A 25,397-nucleotide genomic window follows, 5' to 3' on the forward strand; every position below is an offset into this window, starting at 1 on the left:
GGGTGAAACCATTGGACGAATGTGGTTTTTTCGTCTTTTTAAATTTATTTGTTTTTATTTTTGGCCGTGCTGGGTCTTTGTTGCTACGCGCGGGCTTTTCTGTAGTTGCGGCGTGCTGGCTTCTCATTGAGTTGGCTCGCAGGCTCCAGAGCACAGGCTCAGTAGTTGTGGCGCATGGGCTTAGTTGCTCCACGGCATGTGGGATCTTCCCGGACCAGGGCTCGAACCCGTGTGTCCTGCATTGGCAGGTGGATTCTTAACCACTGCGCCACCAGGGAAGCCCTAGACAAATGTTGATGGGAGATTCCTCATTGGGAGAGAAGGCTGGGCACCACAAGAACCTGTGATTAATCTTAACATCACACAAGTGCAACAATTGGACACCAAGTGCCGCCTGGTGTGAAGTTACCTGTGGCTTGATTGGATTCAGGTTCAGCTCTTTTGGTAAGTAGACTTTGTAGGTGACATACTTAATCATGAAGGAATGAAAGATGATATATGGGATTTACTTGAAAACAGAAATAAAAGAAAAATGGTTAGGTGGCGCGTAAGTGGGCAATCTTAATAATTGCTGAATCTTGATAAAGGGAACTGGGGGTTCATCACCCTTTTCTTTCTACTTTTGTGTTTATAGTTTTTCATAATAAGTTGTTTGCAGGTATTTATTTTAGACATAAGGGAGCATTTGTTTATGGAAATAATAGAAAGACTGAGAAAGTTCCTTCCTTGGTCATCTGTTCAAAATCAGAACAAACACAAGAGGCAGACCCCTCTGTTCAGCTCACAAAGGTGTTCATTTCTCTGAGAACTAGTATGCCCACTCCTTGCCCCAAACCACCTACTGACCACCACTGCTCTGGACCCAGTGCCAGACCATAGCTAATTTCACTAGAGGGACACCAGGCCCAAGGTAGTCCAGTCAGATTTTTGCTGCCAAAGACTTAAAACTGAGATTCAAAATCTGCTTGTCAGACTCTGCTGTTGGAGAACTATGGAGTTAGGGAGAACCATATTCTGCCCAGTGAACTGGAGAAACACAGAAAGCTGATAGGGGTGGCAGGGCCGAGGGAAAGAAGCAGATGTAGCATTCTGCCAGCATTCTCTGCCCTGTAGTCCTCCTCCTGGGCTTTGTAAGAACCCCTTCTCGCAAGATAGTAAATTTTGTTCAAGGGAGCTCTCTGTCACAGACTAGCCTTGGGTGCAGGACACCAAGGCCTTACCTACCCGTGAGTTGGTCAGATGAGAGCCTGGGAACCAGTGGACATGTAGGGCATCACTGGAGACTGTCCCTCAGTGGAGGGGCCTTTGGACTCATGGAAGGGTTAAGTCTCTCATCATTTAAGGAAATTTCTGCCTAATGACTCTTTAACTTAATTACATTAGCTTTTTTTCCTTACTATTTTTAATAAAACTCTTCAACTATTTTAAAAAAAAAAAAAGGTGGGTTTCTATGAGACCCACTTCTTACATGATGGTAAATTTTGTCCCCAACCCTGCCCTTTTATTTTTTGGTCTAAAGCTGGGACTTCCCTGGCAGTCCAGTGGTTAAGACTCTGCACTTCCACTGCAGGGGGCACGGGTTTGATCCCTGGTCAGAGAACTAAGATACTGCATGCTGCACGGTGTGGCCAAAAAAAAAAAAAAACAGTCATCATAAATCTGTCTCTAGTAAGTCACTGTAACGGCAACAAAAAGAATCCTTAGTAGTACAACTGCCTTTAGTTTTATCTGACTTAATTATAATACCTGCTTGGAGCACGTGTGTCAGCTAAGTAGCTTCCTTCCGGTTCATAATTCCAGGTCTCTATAGCTAAAGGGGTTAGAGTGGAAACTTTTGGGTGGAGAGACCCAGGTGTACACCCCACCCCTCAAAAAACATTGCTTTGCTTTAACTTGAAAAACGTCTTTGATAATATGAACAAACCTTGCTTAACTATTTATAAATGGATATGAGAAAGTTGCAAAGATAGGTGTCTGAAAGACCTTTCCACTCTGATAATGACACTTGATCAGTTCAGAAGTGACAAATGACAAAGTGACAAGGCAATCAAGGAAATGTTGCCTCAAGAAGCAAATAGGCAGGGTGACTAAAGGCCTAACACATCATAGCTTCTGAAGTCTACCTTTGGATTCTTCAGATCTGGAATTTCTCTAAAGCTATAATTTACGCGGGTGGGTTGAGTGTGATAGCTACATGTCCCACAAGGGAAGAAATTTTTGTCTGTTTGTTCAAATATACCTCATGTGTCTGGCACATAATGGACATCCAATAAGTGTTACTACATGAAGTTATAGCCTTTGCAAGTTTTTAAGCCCAAACAAGGTCTGACCCTAATGGAGCCCTTCAAATGTCAATATAGAACGATTCTCAGTCCTGTATTTCCTGGAACACACTTGAAAAATAGCTCTGCAAGCTGATAACGACAAAGGAGTCGTCATAATAAATCCAAATAAAGAAACACTGCAGTATTTTACCTTTTAAAGGAACACAGCCAATCCTGGGGTCATCATATCAAAATCTTCTAACAACAACCCCCAAAGTTCTTTCTCAAACTGTGGACAGGGAAATGGGCCCTTGAGAGTTTCAAGGGAACTAAAGAGGCACAGCAGATTTCCAGTGACGAACGGTGAGAATGTGTGAATGGTGGTCAGGCAGCATCTATGGCTTTTATTCACATCTAATTTCTCTTCTCTGACCTCAAGAGGGGCTGTTATTCCCCTCCTGTCTTAGATGATCCTGGAAATTAAGTCTTTGAACAGCGAGCTCACTCAAAGAAGTTCCCTTTTTTTGCAGAGTCCAGTGGTGCTTCCAGGATAGAAGTGGTTCCTGCAGTGCCGTATGGAATTTGAGCTAACTCATTTGACTGAGGACCCAAGTAGACTTCAGGTGAGGTGCAGAGATAATGCTGGTGAACCTGAAGAGGATTTGGGGGGGCCAGTATGATACTTACCATTTTCACCCTACACTTGTGCTATATTATTTATCTTAGTCATTACTTTTTAGTCCAAAGTCTTTTGCATACTCTCCATGAATGAAGAAAGTGAACTGTTTCATAAGTGCCTCATGAAAAGTAAAATTAACAGTGGTGTTCATTGATTCACTCATCTATTCATTTAGTTAACAAACATTTATTAAACACCTCGTATGTGCCAGGCATTGCACTGTGTGATATTAACATGTTTATTGCAATGTCAGAATAATTTTCTTTTGTATAAGTCTTGTATTCCATAACTTCTACATGTGACTGCAAATAAACTCTATTTTAGGAAAGAGTAGTTTAACAAGAAGAATGCAGAAGTAAGCCCTATAAATATTTTAAATATGGTGCGAATATTTCTGACTTTAACCAGAATTGCACAATGTACCTTTTTCTGAACATCCAAAATTCTTGCACTACCTGTTCAGTCAAGTAAGAATACAGGAAGAACTTGAGTGCATACGAGTAAAACCCTAAAATAAATGTAATAAATTCTCATATTGACTATTCATAACAATATCTTTTAGGGGCAGTAAATTTTTGCACTTAGATGAAAAGAAATGACCTTAAAAGCTGGTGTTAGTTTTCTTTTTCTATCAAGGAATTAATAGGGCAATGACCAATAACTTGTGGATTGTTGGGGAATTTATACAATTCCTAATACTTTTAAACTAACAATCATTGCATAATCATCTGCCCAGTTATACACAGTTAAAAACTTGTATCTGACGAAAGAAATAAGCCCATCTTTTTTTGCATACGGGTTAGCTTTTCCAGTTGCACCTGCTCACTGGCCGCTCCCCATTTCCCGGTAAGTACGTAATACTGGGAGGAACTTTGCCATTTTATCTCTTCAAGAAAAACATTTGAAGTATACTTGGCAGGTCAATGTTCAGCCACAGAAATCTCAGCGAAAAACAGCCACCCATTAGAGGGTAGCCTGTTTCTCATGCACCTGCAGCTGACCGAGCTTGGTGCTCGCGGGCAGACTCAAGGCGGTCAGAACACGTTCTGAGGCATCCCTGGAAAACAGCAACCGTCTCTGGCGAAGAGCAGTAGGACAGGCTTAAAATGAATTCTTTCCCTGGGGAAGAACAAAGCACGAGTTAGATTTCGAGGAACCACAGTTGGCCTGGTTCTTGCCCCCAGAGAATTTGGAACTGAATAGGCCATTCTTGGCCCCATTGTGCATGGAGCCCTCATCTATCTTGATTAAATGAGCCTTGAATGCTCGTTTTGGCAGCACATATACTAAAATTGGAACGATACAGAGAAGATTAGCACGGTCCCTGAACAAGGAAGACATGCAAATTCATGAAGTGTTCCGTATTTTTTAAAAAAAGAAAAAAAATGAGCCTTGAATTTCGGAGCTCCCCTCTACACATCTTTAGCAAATTCAGGGGCCAAAAGCCCTTCCTGATACCTGACTTTGTCATCGTGCTTGCGACTGAGATCCAGTTTTTCCTGTGTAATATTTTGTGGAAACTGGGAGGCCTTTAAATACACAACAGAAACATTTGTTTATTATTACCAAATTAAAAAGAATCATAGAATGTTTAAAGTTCTAAATTGATTTAGAATTCATTTAGAATAATAATAATTCCTTGCACAAGGCTGGTAGACACGTTGTGTTGGCCTCTGTCCACCATCCCTTCCCTCTTCTTCAAGGAACAGCACTTCACTTTTTCCTTTGGGCAACTACCTTCACCCCACTATTAGTCCACGAGGTTTACATGGGACTGATTCTACCCCTTAGATCCAGAAGAGGGTGTAAAGAGAGTCCACATCCCCTGACCACAGTGATTGCTTCGAGAATGAGCACCCTGTCCAGGTTGGGCCAATGAGACCCACCCTAATTTTTTTTTTTTTTGCGGTACCCGGGCCTCTCACTGTTGTGGCCTCTCCCGTTGCGGAGCACAGGCTCCGGACGCGCAGGCTCAGCAGCCATGGCTCATGGGCCCAGCCGCTCCGCGGCATGTGAGATCCTCCCGGACCAGGGCACGAACCCGTGTCCCTTGCATCGGCAGGCAGACTCTCAACCACTGCACCACCAGGGAAGCCCCGAGACCCAGCCTAATCTGATGGAGTTTCCGAAGCTTGTCCCCGGGGTCCTGATTAGTACATGTGTAGCATTTTACACGGAAAGCTTAAGGAGCTTCTTAAGGTCACAGCAAGTCATTCATATTGTCAGCTTCTCCTGATACTGGCCCACTTTCTAGTTGGGGAACAGTGATACCAAAAGATCATTTCAATAATACATTAAGAGCATTCATTCATTCATTCAAGTATTCATTGAGATGATGAATACTACTAGATGCCTGGTTCTGTGCAAGAGATGGAGTTTGACTGAAACAGCCATGATTGCTGCCCAATGATGTTCTGAAAGATGTGTATATGGGCACACACAGGAGGGGCATGCAACCTACCCTGGATGTGTTCATATGGGTGTCCAGGAAGGCTTCCTGGAGAAAGAGACTGGCTTCCTAAGTACCTCTGCATCTATTCTCCTTTAATTTTAATTTAATCTCATCCTCACAGCTACTGTCTTAGTTCAGGCTTTTTTTGTTTCACATCTGAATTACAGCAAGAGCTTTCTAACTGGACTGGATACTTCTACTCTTATCCTGGTCCCTAATATCCAACTCATTCTTTAGTGATGACGGAATGATTTGTTTCTTAGCAACATTTTACTGACATATTATATACATACATAAAATTACATATGTAAGCATACAGCTTGATGAATTTCCTCAACCAAGCACACCCATTAACCAGTGCCCACATCAATAAACATGGCCACCACACCAGAAGCCCATCTCACGTCCTCTTCTGTATACTCACCTCCTCCCACAAATGAGTTTTTAAAAATACTAATCTCAGGGCTTCCCTGGTGGCACAGTGGTTAAGAATCCGCCTGCCAATGCAGAGGACACAGGTTTGAGCCCTGGGCTGGGAAGATCCCACATGCCGCAGAGCAATTAAGCCCGTGTGCCACAACCACTGAGCCTGCACTCTAGAAGCCGCAAGCCACAACTACTGAAGCCTGTGCAACTACAGCCCATGCTCCGCAAGAAGCCACCGCAATGAGAAACCCGCGCACTGCAACGAAGGGTAGCCCCCGCTCACCACAACTAGAGAAAGCCCACGCACAGCAACGAAGACCCAACGCAGCCAAAACTAAAATAAATAAAATAAATAAATTTAAAAAAGAATACTAATCTCATTATATTGCTCCCTTGCTTTGTTACAGCCTTTCAAGGACTCTCCACAGGCTTCAGGATAAAACCCTATCTCCTCAGCCAAACTAAACTCTTGTAATTCCTAACCTACTATCCTGGTTCTCACTGCCTGGCCTTTGCATATGCTGCTTCTTCTGTTTAGACTAATGTCTCAGCCCTCTTCCTCCCCCATTTTAATCATTCCTAATTATTCCAGGAACCACCTTCTCAAAACCTTCCAAGATCCCTTCCTCTCCATAGATTCTGAAAGGTAGAAATAGTGTTTTTCATCCCAGTTTCCCAGTTGGCTAAATGAATAAATGAGAACACCTGGCTTTATTACTTTCCCTTAAAGCCTTTCCTCCTCTTGCCTCCTCCCCTCCACCCCTTTTAAGCAAGAACAAACCATTGCCCGGTGAATAAATGCATATAGTTTGTAGGTAAGTCATGACTTTTTCACTGATCCAGCCACAACCTTCTGCTTGGTATCCCCTCGCATACACCAAGATATGACTGAAGTAGGGACAGTTTGTGGTCCTGCACCCTACCAAGATAAGTGGACACAATGGAAATTGATATTCATGAGATCTGAGCCGTTCTGCCAGTATAAAGTTGCTTTAATTGGAATATCTGAAGGATCTAAGGGAAAACTGGGAGTGGGGGGAGGATACAAGCAAGTAGGCTAACATTTACCAAATGCCAAACACAATGTTAGGCTCTATCTATGATGTCTTATTTAACTGAAGTTGGGGAGGAATGGGCATAAAGGTATAGATTTTTGAATTGCATAAAAAGAAAAGCCAATATGTCCTTTCCTTCCTTTGGTTGAAAAAAGTTATTCATGCATTTATAGCTTTTTCTTTCTAATTAAAAATAAGAGTGGAGAATCACTGAAATTTCTAATTTCAAAGACAATTTGCTTAACTAGCTTGAAAAATGATTCTATAAAAACATTGTAAAAGTTTTTGGTGTGTAGGAGAAAGTATCACTAGGTTGATGGGTACAGCCAGAGCACCTAGCGCTGTCCATTCAGCTCCCAAATTGTCACTGTGGGTGGGCAGGTAATGCCACTTGAAACTACCTAAATGAAACCATTTTTATAGAAGCTTTTACAATCTGTACTTGGTTTTCAATGAAAAAGTTCTGCACAATAAATCCAAATGGCATAACATCAAAAACACCTGAAAGGATGGCCCCATTCCCAGCAAGTCTACTTATTCCCTAACATCTTGTAACTTACATGGCACTGGGCTGGGGCACCACCAATGCACTGCTGTGATCTAGAAATTCTCTCAAAACTGCCTCCTCTCCTTAGGTCAGCAGCCCACCCATGCCCTATTTAGAACTTTGCTGAATAAAAGTTAAATTACATAAATGAAGGCCAAAATCCAGAAATTCAAATTCAAGCCATCAGGGAAAAAAAACTCCTTAAGTCAAGGTAGAAGTAGATGCCTCAGTTGCTTCATTGATAAACCTGAAGAGGCCACTGTGATACTTACCCTTTATACCCTAAACTTGGATGCTATAATATTTATCTTAGTCATCGTTTTATAGTTCAGAGTGTTTCGCTGGATCTTCATGAGTGCAGATACTACGCTGTTTCTTAAGTGCTTAGTAAAATTAATGGTGTTGTTCATTCATTCATCCCACTGAATAGGCAGGAAATTCATAGCTCTGGTACAAAGAAAGCTATGAGCCAGCAGGCAGAAGCGTTCATTCAGTGGGGGAGCGAAGAAAAAGAACGTGTTTTCATTGCTCAGAAAATTTTCGATTCTTCTCTTTCCTCTTTTGGGGCTGTAGGCAAAGCGAATGTTCTCCTGACAGTAGGGTTTCCTTGAAAACTTGGTTTCACAAAATGCACCACCTTTGTGGGCCGCGCCGCGGGAGCGGACTGCACTACCTGCCTGCGTCGGCGGCAGGTCACGAGGTCAAGGTCGGCTTCGCGTAGGCTGCGCCTCTTTCAGCACGTCTCCTTGGCCTCGCGGGCTCCCTCCCTCCGGCAGGCGTCGCTGGCCATTGATGGGGCGAGAGGAAGGAAGCGGATCTTCGATCCCGCCCGGAGGCTCGGCACCCCTGGGCCGCCTTCCTCCCGTGCCCGCCTGCGCTCGCGCCGCCGCGGCTTCTGGAGGGTCTCGCGCCACCTGCCGGCGCCCAGGGATGGACCGGGCCCTCACTCTGGAAGGCAAGGATCTGGGCGGCCGCGATTGAGGGCTCGGGCGCAGCTGGGAGGGAATCCCCGGCGGGCGAGAGCACCAGCGCCAGGCCAAGGCGTGGGGTACGCGGAGAGGTCCGGGATCACGGCGACGGCATCCGGAGTCGCGGGCGGGGCGCTGCCGGGGAGTCCGGGAACCCTGGAGGGGCCGGGGAGTGGGCGGAGGTGCCGCAGGAGGCGTCCAGGGCTTGGCCGGGCTGGTCTGGTCGGGCGCGCAGTTGAGGGGAGGGACGGGGCTGCGCCGGGCTGGGCCGCCGCGTCTGCTTCCGTCGCCCTGGACCCTTGCCGGGCGATGAGTGTTGAGGAAGAGAGGAAGACCTGCGGGCCTTTAGATACTGGGACCGCCCTTTCCCGCTCCAGGTCGGGCGGCGAGCAGCAACGAAGGCTGGACCCTCAGTGGCAGCATGAGAGCGGTCGCCGCCGCTCCGGGCTTGCGGCCGCGCGGCAGGCGGTGGCGGCTCTGCCGGCGCTCGCCATGAGCGCGCGGTGGGGCGGGCGGCGCACTCCGCGTGGAGGCCTGAGGCGGTCCGAGGCCCATCTGGCGCTGATGGCCGCCAGCCTGGTGTGCAGCGCCGTGGTCGTCTATGTTTGCTGGAAGCAGCTGCCGCCCCTGCCCTGGGCCTCCTCCGTCCCGCCGCGGCGGGTGAGCGTGCTGCTGTGGTGGGAGCCCTTCGGGGGCCGGCACAGAGCCAAAAGGCCGCACCCCGATTGCCGGTTGCGCTTCAACATCAGCGGCTGCCTCCTGCTCACTGATCGCGCGGCCTACGGGGAGGCCCAGGCGGTGCTTTTCCACCACAGAGACCTGGTGAGGGGACCCCAGGACTGGCCCCCGCCCTGGGGCGTCTACGTGCGCCCGGCGGAGGAGCAGCAGGTGCTGATGGACGACGAGGAGGAAGCCGCGGAGGCCTTAGCCCTGGCTGCCTCGGGCCCCAGGCCCCCCGGCCAGCGCTGGGTGTGGATGAACTTCGAGTCGCCCACCCACTCCCCGGGGCTGCAGAGCCTGGCAGGTAACCTCTTCAACTGGACGCTCTCCTACCGGGCCGACTCGGACATCTTCGTGCCTTACGGCTACCTCTACCCCAGGACCCATCCCAGCGAGCAGCCGCCGGGTCTGGTCCCGCCGCTGGCCCGGAAACAAGGGCTGGTGGCCTGGGTGGTGAGCAACTGGGACGAGCGCCAGGCGCGGGTCCGCTACTACCGCCAGCTGAGCCAGTACGTGACCGTAGACGTCTTCGGCAAGGGTGGGCCCGGGCAGCCGCTGCCCGACGTCGGGCTCCTGCACACAGTGGCCCGCTACAAGTTCTACCTGGCCTTCGAGAACTCGCAGCACCTGGATTATATCACGGAGAAGCTGTGGCGTAACGCCTTCCTGGCTGGGGCGGTGCCGGTGGTGCTGGGCCCAGACCGTGCCAATTACGAGCGCTTCATGCCCCGCCGTGCCTTCATCCACGTGGACGACTTCCCTGATGCCTCCTCCCTGGCGGCCCACCTGCAATTCCTCGATCGAAACCCAGCTGCCTACCGCGGATACTTCAGCTGGCGTCGGAGCTATGCCGTGCACGTCACCTCCTTCTGGGACGAGCCTTGGTGCCGGGCCTGCCAGGCTGTGCAGATGTCTGGGGACCAGCCCAAGAGCGTCCCTAACTTGGCTGGCTGGTTTCAGCGGTGAAGCCACCCTCCCCTGGCTGTAACCCAGGGAGGCCAAGTCGTCGGCTTTTGGATCCTCCGGATCCTCCGCTGTGCATCTCCTTAACTGCCGGATCATGGGACTGTATTTTCCAAACACCCATTTTTAATCTATTCCCATAGATTAAAGTTGACTTACCAAGTAATATTATTCAGCACAAAGACTGGGTGGGAAGGGTCCTGGGTGCTCATGGTTTTTGGACAACTAGCAGTTGGGCTTCCTCTGCTGTCCAAGGGCATCTGAGCTCTGGGGTGAAGATGGGGGCCTTCCTCCCCTTGTAACCAGTGCAGAGGTGAAGAAACAGCTTACCTACAAGAAACAATTGTCAGTGGCTCTGAATTTCCTCATGTGCCACAGGCCATATTTGTGGCCTGTGCTGAGTCCAAATCTCACACAATGCTCCTCCACTCACGTGACTGGGCCGAATGCGGCAAACCCCTGGTTTCAGAAAGAGCCTTGTTGCAGGATAGAGAAAGGACTGTGGCCACAGGTGGGTCTTTCTCTTTGTGCCTGGATTTCTCAAAGCGTCATCTCCTAAGAAAGGTGAGGAGGGTGGTCCAAGAATCCACTGACTTCCTTAACAAGTGCTGTTGTTTGTTCCCTTGCTTTATGAATGGAAACAAGATGCTGGATTGTCCTTGGAGAAGAGTTAGGATGAATATTTGGTGTACCTCACTTTACACAAATGTATTCTTGAAAAGCCGCTTTTAAATCAAATTCACTGTTTTAGAAGAGCGCAATATTTAATGGAACCCTATGGAGAATCCCTTTATAATGTGAATAATCATCTGCTAACTGATTTTTTCTGTGTCTATGTTTTTCTATAACCTGGATCTTTTAAAAAGCATATTAAAATTACAGATGTGAAAATAAAGCAGAAGCAACCTTCTTCTCCCTTCCTCCCAGAAAACCAGCCTGTGTTTACAAACAGAAGAGAAGGAAGCCACAGTGTCACTTTCCACAAAATTATTTATTTTGTGTCTTTACTGGAGCTGAAATTTAAAACTGGAAAGTCAGTCCTCCATGGGGTCCTGGCATTACCTGTCTGCAGAACAATGAAAGGGATTGCACTGTATTATGGAATCATGCAAAAGGAAGAAAGTTTCCCGTCTGTTAATAGCGGTTTTTGATTCTGTCTGTTTTAAGTTAAATGTTTAGTTGCTAGGGAATAGAACTTAATCAGTGCCTGCAGTAAAAACTTTATCTTTTGTTACAGAAATCTGCAATTCTCCCTGGGGCCACCAGGTTCCCCTCCTGGTCTGCCCAGTAGTACAGTGGGTACATCCTCACATTTCTAGTGCCCTTGAGACTGTGCTGTGGGACCAACTTTGAAAATATATGCATTGACTTTAAAAGTTGTTGAATGAACAGCATATTAGGTGTCACCATGTACCTGCACCACGGGAAAAACAAAAATGTGTAAGGCTAGGTTCCTCTCTTTAAGGCTCTTATAATCTACCACTGTCAAAAAGTAAATAGTGGACTTTGATAAATCAATTGGCCGAACTTATTTGTTTAAAGTAACGTTCTTTTTTAAAAAATTTAATTTAGTTTTGGCTGCATTGGGTCCTTGTTGCTGTGCGCAGTCTTTCTCTAGTTGCGGCAAGCGGGGGCTACTCTTTTTTTGTTTGTTTGTTTGTTTTAATTTATTTATTTTATTTTATTTTTGGCTGTGTTGGGTCTTCATTGCAGTGCGCGGGCTTCTCTTTGCGGTGACTTCTCATTGTGGAGCACGGGCTTTAGGCGCCCAGGCTTCAGTAGTTGCAGCACACGGGCTCAGTAGTTGTGGCACGTGGGCTCTAGAGCACAGGCTCAGTGGCTGTGGTGCACGGGCTTAGTTGCGCTGCGGCGTGTGGGATCTTCCCGGACCAGGGCCCGAACCCATGTCCCCTGCATTGATAGGCGGATTCTCAACTACTGCGCCACCAGGGAAGCCCCAGGCTACCCTTTGTTGAGGTGCGTGGGCTTCTCAATGTGGTGGCTTCTCTTGTTGCGGAGCACGGGCTCTAGGCGCGTGGGCTTCAGTAGTTGTGGCACACGGGTTCAGTAGTTGTGGCTCGCGGGCTCTAGATTGCAGGCTCAGTAGTTATGGTGCACGGGCTTAGTTGCTCCGCGCGTGTCCCCTGAATTGGCAGGCGGATTCTTAACCACTGCGCTACCAGGGAAGCCCCCATTTTTTTTTTTTTTTGTGGTACGCGGGCCTTTCACTGCTGTGGCCTCTCCCGTTGCGGAGTACAGGCTCCGGACGCGCAGGCTCAGCGGCCATGGCTCACGGGCCCAGCCGCTCCACGGCATGTGGGATCTTCCCGGACCGGGGCACGAACCCGTGTGCCCTGCATCGGCAGGCGGACTCTCAACCACTGCGCCACCAGGGAAGCCCAAATATGTTGACTGGGCATTAATCCAGTGGGGTTTTTTTTTGGTTTTTTTCCTTTTTTTTTTTTGATTGACATATAGTTAGTTGACTTACAGTGTTGTGTTAGTTTCAGGTGTACAGCAAAGTGATTCAGTTAATATATATATTATATATGTAGTATATATATATAATATATATTCTATATAGCATATATATTATAGATAATATATCTTCTTTTTCGGATTCTTTTCCACTATAGGTTATTACAAGATATTGAATATAGTTCCCTGTGCTGTACAGTGGATCCTTGTTGTTTATCTGTTTTATATATAGTATTGTGTATCTGTTAATCCCAAACTCCTAATTTGGGGGGGGAGGGATAAATTAGGAGTAAAGTGACATTCTTAATAATACCATAAATCAATTATTAGAAAGCCAGTTGATTTAAAGCCTGAAATGATGGGGTTTTTTTCTCCCTGATTTATTATAATAAGCACCCTCAGTGACTGTTGTGGGTAAGGTCCAAGATTAATTAGGTTTATACAGAATTCTGCTGTAAACAGTAATTTTGCATTTGATTAGTACAATTAGCTGAATCATAAAGTAACTTTTATCTCTATGCATTTGTTCGAAACGCTTACTAACGTCTAGGTGCTTCAATTCTCCCTTTTCCTTAAAAGGAGAAATTGAAATCCCTGGATAAAATGTCCTCATTAAAATATTATAGTATGGGCAGAATTATCAAATTATCAATAATTTGAGAATTATCAAATTATCAAATTATATCAAAATAGAACCCCCAATAAAGAAGGAAAGATTCTATTCTTAAAATAAGTATTTATGAATTATTGGTCAGTGGTCTTGGTGTTATTGGGAATCTACATGGGACAGTGGGGGATAGTTTGAAGGTAACCTGCCTTAACTCTGAATTCCAGCCATGTGACCTTGGGCAAATTAGTAATAACCCTGAGTCTCAGCTTTCTTAACTGTAAAATGGGGCAGGAAATGACTTCACAGCTCCTTATGAGCTGTTCAGGAAATAAAGTAATAAGGTGCCTAACACATAGTGGTGGCTCAATTGGTGACAGAGAGAGAGGTTTATTTCCCTTCTTGCAGTGGTTTCAGGGTGCCTCCTTATCCATTTATAGGGGTTGTAGAATTAAATCTCAGGGTATGTTACAGAATATATCTGAAATAAAAAGGAAGTGGCCTTCCTTTTTATTCATGTATTTCAAATGAATCCCTAAAGCTCAGCCGTACTATTTCAAGAGTCATTACTGCCATTTAGATTGAGCTAGAATTTGCAGACTAGGAAGAAGCACTATGCTTTCTGTGAATTTTTTTTTAAAAAATTGTTTTTGTTCTGGTTAATTTATATTGTTAAATAAGTATTATTTTACTAATGCTCTCCTTGGTATTAACTCTATTTAAAACTAACCATGTTATTTATTGAATACTTAGCATGAGGAAGGTATAATTGCAGTTTTATGTGCAAATTTGGGGTAAGGAACAAACAATATATTTTTAGGCTAATTTCATCAAACAGCCAGAGAAATGCGGCAATTGCTCATTTTATATGATTTCATTTTTCAAGTCCTTCTAAATTGAGCAGGTTACAATTTCACATACGCTAACATAAAAATACATAGAGATGCATCACATGTGTTTCAAAATGGCTTTCATAAACTTTTCTTTCAAATGTATTACAAATTTAATTTAATATTTTTAGTGCTCGATGACTTTAATTACACGAGTACGCCTGAAATATTTGCATCAAGAAGACAGTCTGACTTGCTTTCAGTATTCACAGGTCCTTTCCAGTTTCCAAACACTTCCTCAGCAGTAATTTAGAGGAGACAGGGTAGCTTCATGGAAAGAGCTCGCAATTTGGAGTCAAAACCTGGGTGTGTGGTTTTGCCACTTTCTGCCCCTGTGGCCCTGATTAGGCGAGTTACTTAAATTAGCGTCCTCCTTTATAATGCATGAATGCCCCTGCAAAACAAGGATTAAATGTGTTTGCCAGGGTGCTTTGTACATTGTAAAGTGCTATACAGTTACAGGATTCTCCAAATTTTCAAAGCTCTAGAGCAGGGATCAGCACACTTTTTCTGTAAAGGGCCAGAGAGTAGATATTTCAGGCATTGCCGGCCATACAGCCTCTGCTGCCACTACTCACCTCTGCTGTTGGTAGTACGAAAAGCAGCCACTGACAATCTGTAAACAGAGGCGGTGCCGGGATTTGGCCTGTGGGCTATAGTTTGTTAACTCTGCTCTAGACTTTTAGAGATAGGAATTTGAGAACCTACCTGCGGGGGATTTCTTTTACGCATTGGAATTAGAGAATTTTGGAGGCAGTTACTAGACCAGCTTTGCAACGTTTCCTAGTTGTCTCATCTCGGGTAAATTATTTAAGCTTTCTGCGTATTGAAATTCTCATCTCTAATTGAAGGTAATCATATATAATTTATGGAGGTGTTGGGAGCATTAGAAAAGACACTTAAAGTACTCAGAACAACGTCGGGCACACAGGAAGCACCTGGAAGATGTTAGCTGTGATGATCACCAGTCCATTTTACAGAAGAGGGACCTGGTTAAGGACTTACCTAAGGTTACAGTAATAGCGGCAGAAACAGCCGTGCTTGTGCAAGTCACAACTCCTTTGAGCCTCTGTCACTTGAACTGCAGAAGGAGGGGGTTGGACAACATCTTCTCTTGGGACCTTCTAGTTCCATTGCCCTCATTCTACTAACTGGCACCCTAGGGCTTAAAGAACTAATTTACCTCCCTAAGTGCCTTCTTTACAGTCTGGAAATGACTTACTACACAGCATCAGTAAACTGGTGGAAAATCCAGGCACCAGAGAGGGAGACTCTGATGTAGCATTAGTAAAATATATATCTATTTATATATAATATGTAATTATTATATTTTATATATGTGTGTATATATGATATATATCTTTTTTTAATAACATGCCTTAAATATCAGGGAAGGGAGCCCAGCCCTTGGTAATTAGTATGGTGAATAATTGCAACGAATACAGTTCAAGTCATTCTTGGATATGTTTCAGGGACTTTTATGCTGCACATTCTTATAACAAATCAAGTATTTATGTACCCATGTTCAGATTATTTTGACAAAATGATTAAAGATGGAAAATGACTCCTTGTTTATAATGTATATTTCCCAGTCACTAATGTATTCAACAATGATACATGGGATGTTTCTTGGTCAAGGGGTTTCTGTAAGTTCTTTGGTTCTAGAATGGTGACTGAAGTGTGATGGCTTTGCCTTTTCTGAATTCCACAAGGTCTCGTTCAACTCGTCCTCTGCTCTTTCTTGCCTGGCTTCTTCCCTTTAACCTAGTGACTCATCTCCAAGGGTTTAAGTAGTGTACCCTTTTCTCTCATTCCAGTTGACTTCACTGAGTGCTCTGATGCACTCTGTACTGTCTCTAGCTCCTGTGAGCTAAATTAAATAATGCCATTTTTAAGAGAGGTAGAATAATGGGAATTCCCTGGCGGTCCAGTGGTAAGGACTCCTTGCTTTCACTGCTGAGAGCCCAGGTTCGATCCCTGGTCGGGGAACTAAGATCTCACAAGCTGCACGGCACGGCCAAAAAATAAAAAAAAATTAAAGAGGTAGAATAAAGACTAGGAATGTGATGGTGGGCAGAGGCATCTTTCTTCTTAACAGCTTATGCTCAAATTATTAAAAGGGGAAAATATGAACTTAGAAAAACACTATTTACTTTCCCTTCTCCAATAGATGCACACTGATGTGCTCATTTAAGTATAGAGTTTGAAAAATGATGATAGCCAGCTGAGGGTAGAAGCAGGTGTGACAAGAAAAGAGGACTCAATAACGAAAGAGGTAAAAAAAATGCGTTATAAAGCAGAATGGGTGGTGAATATATGTGGGGAGTGAAGAGGAAAAAGGAAAGACATTGGGGTAAATGAGTAAGAAGTGCTTGAAGAGACAGTGAGAAGATTCGATGGAAAAAGAGGAGAGGGAAGATGAGGGTGAAATGACAAAGAAGTACGATAAAGGAGGAACATGTGCCCGGAGAATGAGAGAAGAGAGTAAAATCTACCATTCGATGCCACTTTCCTCAAAAGAAACCTTTGTTCCAACTTGAAATGCAGCATCTGTTGGCAAGTGGGGAGTGAAATGACAAGGAGTCAGGAACTTAACAAGGAATAAAGTGACATTTCAGCAGAAATATAAACAGTTACAACAGATTCTTCTGATTGCTTCTTTTTCATCTTGGAAAAATCACTTTCATTGCAGTTTTTGTTTTGTTTGTTGGGTTTTTTTTTCTTTAAATTTCCAGTCAGCATACTTGGACTGTCCTCAATATCTACTTTTAGAGAAATTTATTATTTTTTAAGATAGCCGTAATCAATTGACTCCTTTGAAGAAGGGTCGTTGGGAAATCTGGAGGGGATTCAGAACATCTGATACCTTATTAGTGTCATGGGGAACCCTACTATAAAACTATTTCAAGTAAGTTGTAAAGAATTGGATTTTTTGAGATTGTCAAATGAATGTTTCTGAAAATTACTGAAGCTTCCCTAAATATACTAAAAAATGATGCCCTGTCAGGTCGAGTGCTAAAATCTTAATCTGAATTATTTTGCAAAGAGGGGGAAATGGACTATTCAGCAACATTTTACATACATTTCTTGGGTGTCTTCTCTGCAGGCACTATGCTAGGACCTGGGGATGTAAATAAAACTAAGGCAAGGACTCTGCACTCAAAAAGTGTATGTTCTACTGGGAGAAACACATTTTGACAAACAATTCTAACACATAAGTGCTGTCATAAGAAAGACGTCACAGAAAGACGTATTAGATCATGTGCAGAATCACAGAATTTAAGGGGACAGAAAGCAAACTCTCAGTAGTAGCCTCAGAGGGGTCGGAGGAGCACATGTCAGGAACGAACTTCCTCCATCACAGGCTAAGTCTTCGTAATGTTCTTTATGAAGAATACAAGTGCGACAGCCTCTAGTCTCAACATTTATCTACCTGATTATTTTCACTAACACTACAGTTAAAACTAAATGCCATTATTAAGCATCACCTTCAAAATGACTAATTTCTAAAGGGATTTTGCTCTCCTAGCAACTAGGCACACCTACCCTGACCCTATGATTTTCTCCTTCTTATAATGTCAGATAAACATTTTAGAAATCTCTGTTTCACTTCCTGAAACTTATTCTGAAATACAATGAAGCACAACCATCTTACTGATCAAACAGAAACAGCTTCTGATAAAAATGAGTCTCATCTAAGGACTTATCAAGCCTCCCTTTTTTTTTTGTGGTACGCGGGCCTCTCCCTGCTGTGGCCTCTCCCATTGCGGAGCACAGGCTCCGGACGTGCAGGCTCAGCGGCCATGGCCCACCGGCCCAGCCGTTCCGCTGCATGTGGGATTTTCCCGGACCGGGGCACCAACCCGTGTCCCCTGCATCGGCAGGCAGACTCTCGACCACTGCGCCACCAGGGAAGCCCAAAGCCTCCTTCTTTGGGAGGTATACATTTGTGGTTTTAAACAAGGATTCTTTGCTAGAAATTGTAGTTCACCAATATGTGTTATTTATTAAGCTCTTACTGTTTGCGGGATGCTGTACATATTTTTTTTCTATTTTTTAAGTCTTTACATTAAAGGCATTGTGGTAGTCAGTCCCTAAGATGAATCTAAGATTCACCCCTGAGATGACACCCATTGGCTCCTCCTCCTGGTGTCCACACCCTTGTGTAATTATCTCCTTTTGGGTTTGGTCTGGATTTAGTGACTCATTTCTAAAGAAGAGAAGAATATGGCAGAAGTGAAAGACTGACACTTCAGAGATTAGGAGATAAAAAGCCTGGTTTAACATTCCAGGGCCCTTTCCTGCTTTCTAGCTTGCTTGCTCTGACCTGCTGTGAGCTACCTTGGGGCAGGAAACAGAGGGAGGCCCTCTGGCCAACCCAGTGAGGAACTGAAACCCTCAGTCCAACAGCTCAAGAGGAACTGAGTCTGGCCTCCCAGATGCGTGAGACTTCAGATGAGATTCCGGAGGCCGCAAGGTGAGGCAGGCCCAGATTCCTGACCCACAGGATCTATGAGATAATAAATGTTTGTTGTTTTAGGGTTTGTTTGGGGGTATTAGATAACTAATGCAGGTATTACCCCCATTTTAGAGGTAAGAAAACTGAGAAACAGGTTAGGCATGTACAATACTGCAGCTAGTACCTGAGCCAGGATTCTAATACATGTCCATTTAATTTCAAATCTTTTGTTATAGTACTCTTTCATTAAGTCCAACTTTTGCAGTAACTGTGATGTGTGCCCCTCTGTCCTAATTTACATAAATTTTGCCAATCTTCTGCTGCTTTTATGGGTAATCTTCTCAACTACTCTGAATCTGCATTTTCTCATCTGTAAAATATGGGGGCACATATGTAGCGCTGGCTTACCAGGAAGCTTGCTGGGACTTCAGTGTCTGGACATTTGGAAAGAAGCAGGAGCTAGAACTGCAGAGGGCTTAGACCAGGTCAACAGACTCACTAGAGGCAATGCCTTTGGGTGGTTGCCAGCAGCTCTTACCATGGTATTGACAAGAGCCTGGAGACCTCATGGTGAGGGCCAGTATCAACTTAATAGCAGTTGTGATCTTGTGGATTGAGTACAAGAGTCTCCAGGTGGACATGACTTGGGGCCAGATGGGTAGCAGCAGCCTTGCTGTTTCAGGTGGTCAGTCCATGAGGTTTAAAGCAGGATCACAGCAATGGGCTAGGCGTGCAGAAATGGGGTCCAGTCCCTAGGTGGATAAGGTTGGCAAAAGCTAGAGAAGATTCTAAGTCTTCTGAGTAGGGCTGGGGAAGGAGACTAGAAAACATAACTGCTCTTCTTTTTTGTTTCAAAAAAGAAACAAAACAAAACAAAATGTTTTTGTTTCAAAACCTTTCCAGTATCCTTGAGGCCTTACATGATCTAGGCAGGTCTGACATGATCAGACCTCATGTCAGTTCCTCTCTGCTCTGGCCACACCGGCCTCCTCACTCTTCCTTGAACACACAGGCAGACTCCTGCCTAGTGCATTTGCACTGGTGGCTTTTCTTGTCTGGAAAGAACTTCCCCCAGATATCCTCTTAGACGATTCTCATGTCCTGCAAATCTTTTCTCAAAGGTCACGTTCTCAATGAGGCCCGCATTGACCACACCAGTAGAATAGCCATCTGCCCTCCCCCTCACGTGTATACTCTGAATCACTTTCCTCAAAGCTCTAACCAACCTCTAACATAAACACTTCCCTCATTTACTATGCTTATAGTATAGTCTCCCTCTTACCAACAGAACATATGCTCCACAGGGCCAGCAATGTTTGCTTGTTTTTAGCTCACCGAGGTTTCCTAGGTGTAAAAATACTGTGTCATATATCTGACACACAACGGATATCAGTTGAGTGAATGATCAGTATAGAGCACCTCCCTATTCTAGAGACAGTATCTTTATTAATGGAACCTCAGGCCAAATGCTGTTGCGTGGCAGCGGCAGCACAGCAGCCACTCACACTGACATCAGTGCCACCTGTACTTTCCTCACGAGCACTGCCTTCCCTTCCCTCCACCAAGCTCCCCCTCTCACACCAACCCTCCTGCATACTACAGCACACAATTCAGTTTCTCTCTTCAGAAACGATGAGCCTAGGCTTGTAGCTCCCATTTTCTAAGCAACTGTGAGTTGAATTAGACTCTATAAATCCATGAGTTTGCATTGGAGCCAGCACTCCGATTATGAGAGCTAAGGGCAGAGAGAGGGGGCAGGTTGCAGAGATGCTAGAAACCCAACGGGAATTTAATTAAGATGGGAAACTACCAGATCCCTCTTCTCTGTTCATTCCAAGATCTGGTTCTTTAAAAAAATATTGGTAAAGTATGGGAAGAATAATCCAAGAAACACCCCTAGAAAAAGGGCAAGAGCTGGATGAGTCTGAAAATTCATCTCAATACCACAGAGACTCCTGCGTGCAGGGGCTTCCCTGAGACTTGTGGGGACGATGACAGGCAAAATGACTCCTGCTACTGTCAGAAAGAGGGGACACGCCGAGGAGAATGAGACCAGAACTCTAAACACGAAAAAGAACAGGCATCATCCAAAAGAACACCACAGAAGCGAAACATAAACACACAGACGATGGGAGCTGAGGGCCGGACCCAGGCCTGAACCTAGGCTGACCCGGCTACATGAAGCCCTCACTGCCCATGGTCCTAGAAACAGGACGGGAACAAGGTGATGTCTAAGTCCCTGTGATCACAGGTGCTGGTGGGACAAGGCTCTACCAAAGGGACAAGGACAAAGGAGAAGAGAAGATGACCCAGCCGAGGAGTGACCACACCCAAGCCCAGGATGCACTGAGCACTGGTGCACTGGGCACTGATGCACGCCCCGTCCACGCTCGCTCTTCAGTCTTCCCCATCCCACCCCGGCCCCCAACAGCAAACACGTGCATGCTGGAAGGTTCTCAGTGCTTCCGTTTACTTCCCGCCTCAAACTTTAGGAATCTTCTCCTTTATTTATTTTTTTTGCGGTACGCGGGCCTCTCACTGTTGTGGCCTCTCCCATTGTGGAGCACAGGCTCCGGACGTGCAGGCTCAGCGGCCATAGCTCACGGGTCCAGCCGCTCTGCGGCATGTGGGATCTTCCCGGACCGGGGCACCAACCCGTGTCCCCTGCATCGGCAGGCGGACTCTCAACCACTGCGCCACCAGGGAAGCCCCTCTTCTCCTTTATTAACCCATCAACCCCACAAGACACAAATTAGAAACGAGAAATTCATATCCGGTTTTTTATTTTCCATAAGGAAGTAAAACATTATTAGTACAACGTGGGGTCAAGTCAGGGATGGAGATGGCCCAGCGCTGCCTCTGATGGAACAGGAAAGCTGACTAGGGAAGAGAACACAGGTCATGTGGAGAGGGAGTCCTGGTGGGCAGGGGTGGGCCAGTCTCCCAACCTCCTCACGTGATGCTAATAGGAACACACACATTCAGATACCAGCTGCGAGAAAAGAGGTCAGGGGACCTTGATGTCACATGGCAAGAGAGTGAACAAATTTTGCATCACTGGTCTCACACAGAGGCAGCTGTCTCACACCGCAGAAGAAAACAACCGCGAACAAATTCAGGCCAGTCACTAACTGTTGACATTCTCAACAGTCCACGCGTGCTCAGAATGTCCCACTCAAAGAATCTCCATAACCCTGTTATGTCCCCTCTGCTCCAACCCCTCCCTCACTCCAGGCCCCCAGGCTCTCACCTTTAGGATCTGTGAAAGACACATCAGAGCACTGATCATTTTCACTGACTGGGGTAGAGCAAAAACAGGATGTGGTCAAAGCCCAGAGATGTGACTAAGGGAGAAATTATGGGCTGGGTGAGGTCCCGGCCATGGGCTCCTGCCTACACCCTCCCACGGTTCTCAGGGATCAACCCCCATCCCCACCCAAACTTAGTGCAGCCTGAGCAGAGCTCCCTCCTGTTTTTTGGCTGTGGGAAGAAAACATCACGTGGGAGGCCAGGGAGAAGACTGGACCATGAGATCCTAGACAAACCCCCCAGTCCTGGACTACAGAGAAGTTCCTAGAACTGTGACTGAAGACTCAGGGCAGGATGGGGAAACATGAAGAAAGGGGATGTAGAAGAATTGGACCAAATGCCCTCCTGGACGTCTGTCCTCAGCGGGGACCTTCCCCTCCGATCTTTGAGTGTCAGGGATCAGGTCCGCACACCAGAATTATCAAGGTGAAAATTTTGTCTTTCATTCTCACAAGTGCTCTACAAAAAAGTAAGGGTTAGCAATTAGCTCCAGACTGGGCAAGTACCTGTGTGTGGATCATATTTCCCATTAATGAGGCAGGGCCAACTTCTACCTAAGGCTTAAAACCCTCCAATGGGATAAGAAAACTCGGATCCCCTCCCTCCCTTCCCTACCTGACCTGCTTCTTCCTTCACATCACAGTTCTAGTCACCACAGCAGGGACCACAAACAGAACCAGGCCAAAAAAGATGCCCATGGTGGGGATGGTGAGATGAGGGGCCCAGACCTCAGGCTTGAGCCCTGACCTTGCTGAAGGTGTCCAGAAGGGCTTCTGCTTTCTCTGAGAAGCTCCACCTCTTAGCCCCCTCCTTATACCATCTCAGGGTGATGGGCTTGTTGCACTAAGCAGACGTATCTCAGCTCCTCTCCTAAAGGCATGCCCATGGCCACCCACTTCTGGAAAGCCCTTGTCTCCGCAAGTTCCATGTCCTGGATCTGGACCTTCCTGTCACACTGCCAGCTCAGAGCGATATCTGCAGGGTAGAAGCCCAGGGCCCAGCACCTCAGGGTGACCTCAGGGGCAGAGATGAGGTGGTGGGCTACGTGCATCTTTGGGGATTCTGAGGAGGAAGGCTCAGAAAATTCCCACTTTGGGTTACCTTCACAGGCCACTGAAGCAGCACTCTTGCCCATCCTGAGAATGGACAGGACAATTGGTTTAGAAGGAGGAAGCAGAAACCCCAGACATCAGCCTGGACTGGCGAATCTGGGATAATCTTCTACTCCTTGGAAAGTTCTAAAATCAGGGTGAGAGCCTGTGGTAGGAGGCTCCAAGTCTCTAAGAAGGAGAACACAGACTGCTGTTCCTGACCGGGGTAGAGGGTGAATGACTTAGATATACCGGAATCAGGCCTCCAAGGATGTCCTCAGGCAAAGAACAAGAGCTTGAGAGAGAAGGTCGTGGTTCACAAGACAGCTGCCGGGGTCAAAGGGAACAGCTGATCAGTCGTTTCAGGGATCGTCTCCCCCTCCAATGCGAGGGACTGTGTTCCTTAACAGTCCTTTAAGGAAACCAACGTTAAAAATTATATTGTATTATTTGGTTTATGTAGCAGTCTCAAAAAGACAGAACCGTAGTGGTGGAGAACAGGTTAGTGGTTGCCAGGAGTTGGAGGTGGGGCGGAGGATGTGAACACAAAAGGGAAGCCTGAGAGAGTGTTTTGGGGGTGACTAAACTGTTCTATTTATATATTGGATTATGGTGATGGTTGTACGAATCTATGCATGTGTTAAAATTTATGAAATTGTACATCAAAAAGAGTCAATTTTAATGTATGATAATTAAAAATAAAAACAAAAATAGAAAAAAAAAGGAATAAAGAAAGAAAGGCGAGCCCTCTGGGCCAGTCGCTCTGTAGTACAGAAGATGAAAATCTAGGTGGACTTCTCCTTCTACAGAGCAGCAGGAGGGGCGGTATTCTGACGCTGATTCCACTTTTCCCCCTTGTGGGAAACTAGCCCCAGCCCAAGGGGAGGTCGGGGAGATCCGCTTCAGCGTCCCCGTCCTGTCAGATTCTCCAGGTGTCTGGGCTACCACTCCACGCACTCCCGCTCCAGGTAGTTCCTGTGCCGCTCCGCCTCACCGGCTGCCTCCCGCTCGCGCGGGTGATGTAAGCCGCCCTGCCCTCCGCGAGCTCAGACCGCGCCGTCGTTCAGGGCGAGGTAACCGGCGCCATCAGAGGCGTCTTATTCACTGTACCCAGCGGAGGAGGCGCGCAACACGGGACGGATCGCGTCCACCAAACCACTCTTGTGTCTGAGACCCTGGCCCCGCCCCCGACCAACCACGCCCACACAACCCCGCCCACGTTAAGCCCTGCCCACTTAGCCCCGCCCCAAAGCCAGCCTCTCCCGGACCTCTGGGCAGTGATTATAGCCTAAACCAGGGGTCCGCAACCCCTGGGCTGCTGACCGGTCCCGGTCCCCGGCTTGTTAGCAACAGGGCCGCTCAGCAGGAGGTGAGCAGCGCGCTAGCGAAGCTTCATCTGCTGCTCCCCATCGCTCGCATTACCACCGGAACCATCCACGCTCCCCTGCTCCCGAACGAAAATTTGTCTTACACAAAACCGGTTCCTGGTGCAAAAAAGTTGGGGACTGCTGGCCTAAACTGAAAATGAAACCGGGTGAAAGAAGCCGCGGGCTCCTTCCGGGTGGAAGGGGCTGGGCAGGCGGGTGCCGCAGCCTCCCAGCGAAGCTTGGGGCGACCGCGGTCCATCTGTTGGGATGCGGGTCATGACCTGGAACCAGGCACGGGTCGCTCACAGGGTTCGCTCTGGTTGTAGTAGCCGCGCAGGTGTTCAGGCTCCTGGTGAAATACCAGGGCTCCCGGCCAACGGCTGGGACGCAGTGTTGAAACACTGCAGAGAGTGGGAGCATGGCGGTGGGGACGCGCTGAGAGCCCCCATCTCCCCACCCCCGCACTGGTGCCGGGGCCGAGGTCTACGCGGCCGGGAGGGGAGGAGAGGGTGAGGGGGGTAGAGAAGAGGGGAAAGGGACAGCGGGACAGAGAGAGGCCGCGACTTTAGGGGTGGGCGAGAGGAGGGGGCGGGACACGGGGGAGGGCCGGGCCCGGGTCCAGGTGGCGGAAGGGTCGGGGCAGAAGAGGCTTTCCCCGGGGTCCTCAGCTCCGGCCAGGCTGTCCCTTAGCTCTTCCTCCACAAATGCCGTTTCTCTCTTGATCCCGCTCTCCCGGGTCCGTCCACCCCCTCCCCGTCCCCGAGAGCAGCAAGAGGAAGGGTTAGGGCGCCGTGATCTGGATCCAGGGGGTCTGGGAAGAATCAGTCCCGGCCCGTGCGGACTCTTAACCGAGAATCTCGGTGACCCTGGTTGACTTCCCCAGAAATCGGACCCACTATGGGAGTGCGAACTGGGGCAAGATCGCGTACTCTAGCAGGAGGGTCTGACACAGATTGTGAGGGGAAAAAGTGAACCTCCTGGCGGATGGGGATGACCCAACACTGAGCTTTCTGTATCTGAAACACTGCTCTCGGGTCCTGAGACCTTGAGAGCCACACCCAGGACCTGGTGTTTGCCCCGACCCCTCTCCTGCCTTGAGCATTCTTTGTCACACTGTCTCCC

At 46.9% G+C, this 25,397-nt stretch overlaps 1 protein-coding gene, 1 long non-coding RNA gene and 1 other non-coding gene across 4 annotated transcripts; all 3 read left to right on the forward strand.

Annotated features, from left to right (window-relative positions):
* Window positions 1–1,841: 1,841 nt before the first annotated feature.
* LOC113610031 (uncharacterized) lies at window positions 1,842–24,833 on the forward strand. The gene is made up of 3 exons (XR_003428903.1): window positions 1,842–1,852; window positions 18,510–18,526; window positions 22,927–24,833. It is a non-coding gene; the product is annotated as an uncharacterized LOC113610031 (long non-coding RNA).
* On the forward strand, window positions 4,206–4,312 carry LOC113610046 (U6 spliceosomal RNA). Its single transcript, XR_003428915.1, has one exon. It is a non-coding gene; the product is annotated as a U6 spliceosomal RNA (small nuclear RNA).
* FUT4 (fucosyltransferase 4) lies at window positions 8,217–10,895 on the forward strand. 2 transcript variants are annotated; one of them, XM_027087806.1, is made up of 2 exons: window positions 8,217–8,378; window positions 8,769–10,895. In XM_027087806.1, exon 2 carries the CDS (start codon window positions 8,884–8,886, stop codon window positions 10,075–10,077), a length of 1,194 nt encoding a protein of 397 aa, XP_026943607.1. In that variant the 5' UTR covers window positions 8,217–8,378; window positions 8,769–8,883; the 3' UTR covers window positions 10,078–10,895. The 2 variants fall into 2 exon arrangements, with proteins under 2 accessions (XP_026943607.1, XP_026943606.1); XM_027087805.1 differs by having other exon boundaries at window positions 8,217–10,895.
* Window positions 24,834–25,397: the final 564 nt, after the last annotated feature.

Source organism: Aethalodelphis obliquidens, unplaced genomic scaffold (assembly GCF_003676395.1).
Source record: "Aethalodelphis obliquidens isolate GAN/ISIS:26980383/991018 unplaced genomic scaffold, ASM367639v1 scaffold60, whole genome shotgun sequence".
Classification (NCBI taxonomy): Eukaryota; Metazoa; Chordata; class Mammalia; order Artiodactyla; family Delphinidae; genus Aethalodelphis; species Aethalodelphis obliquidens.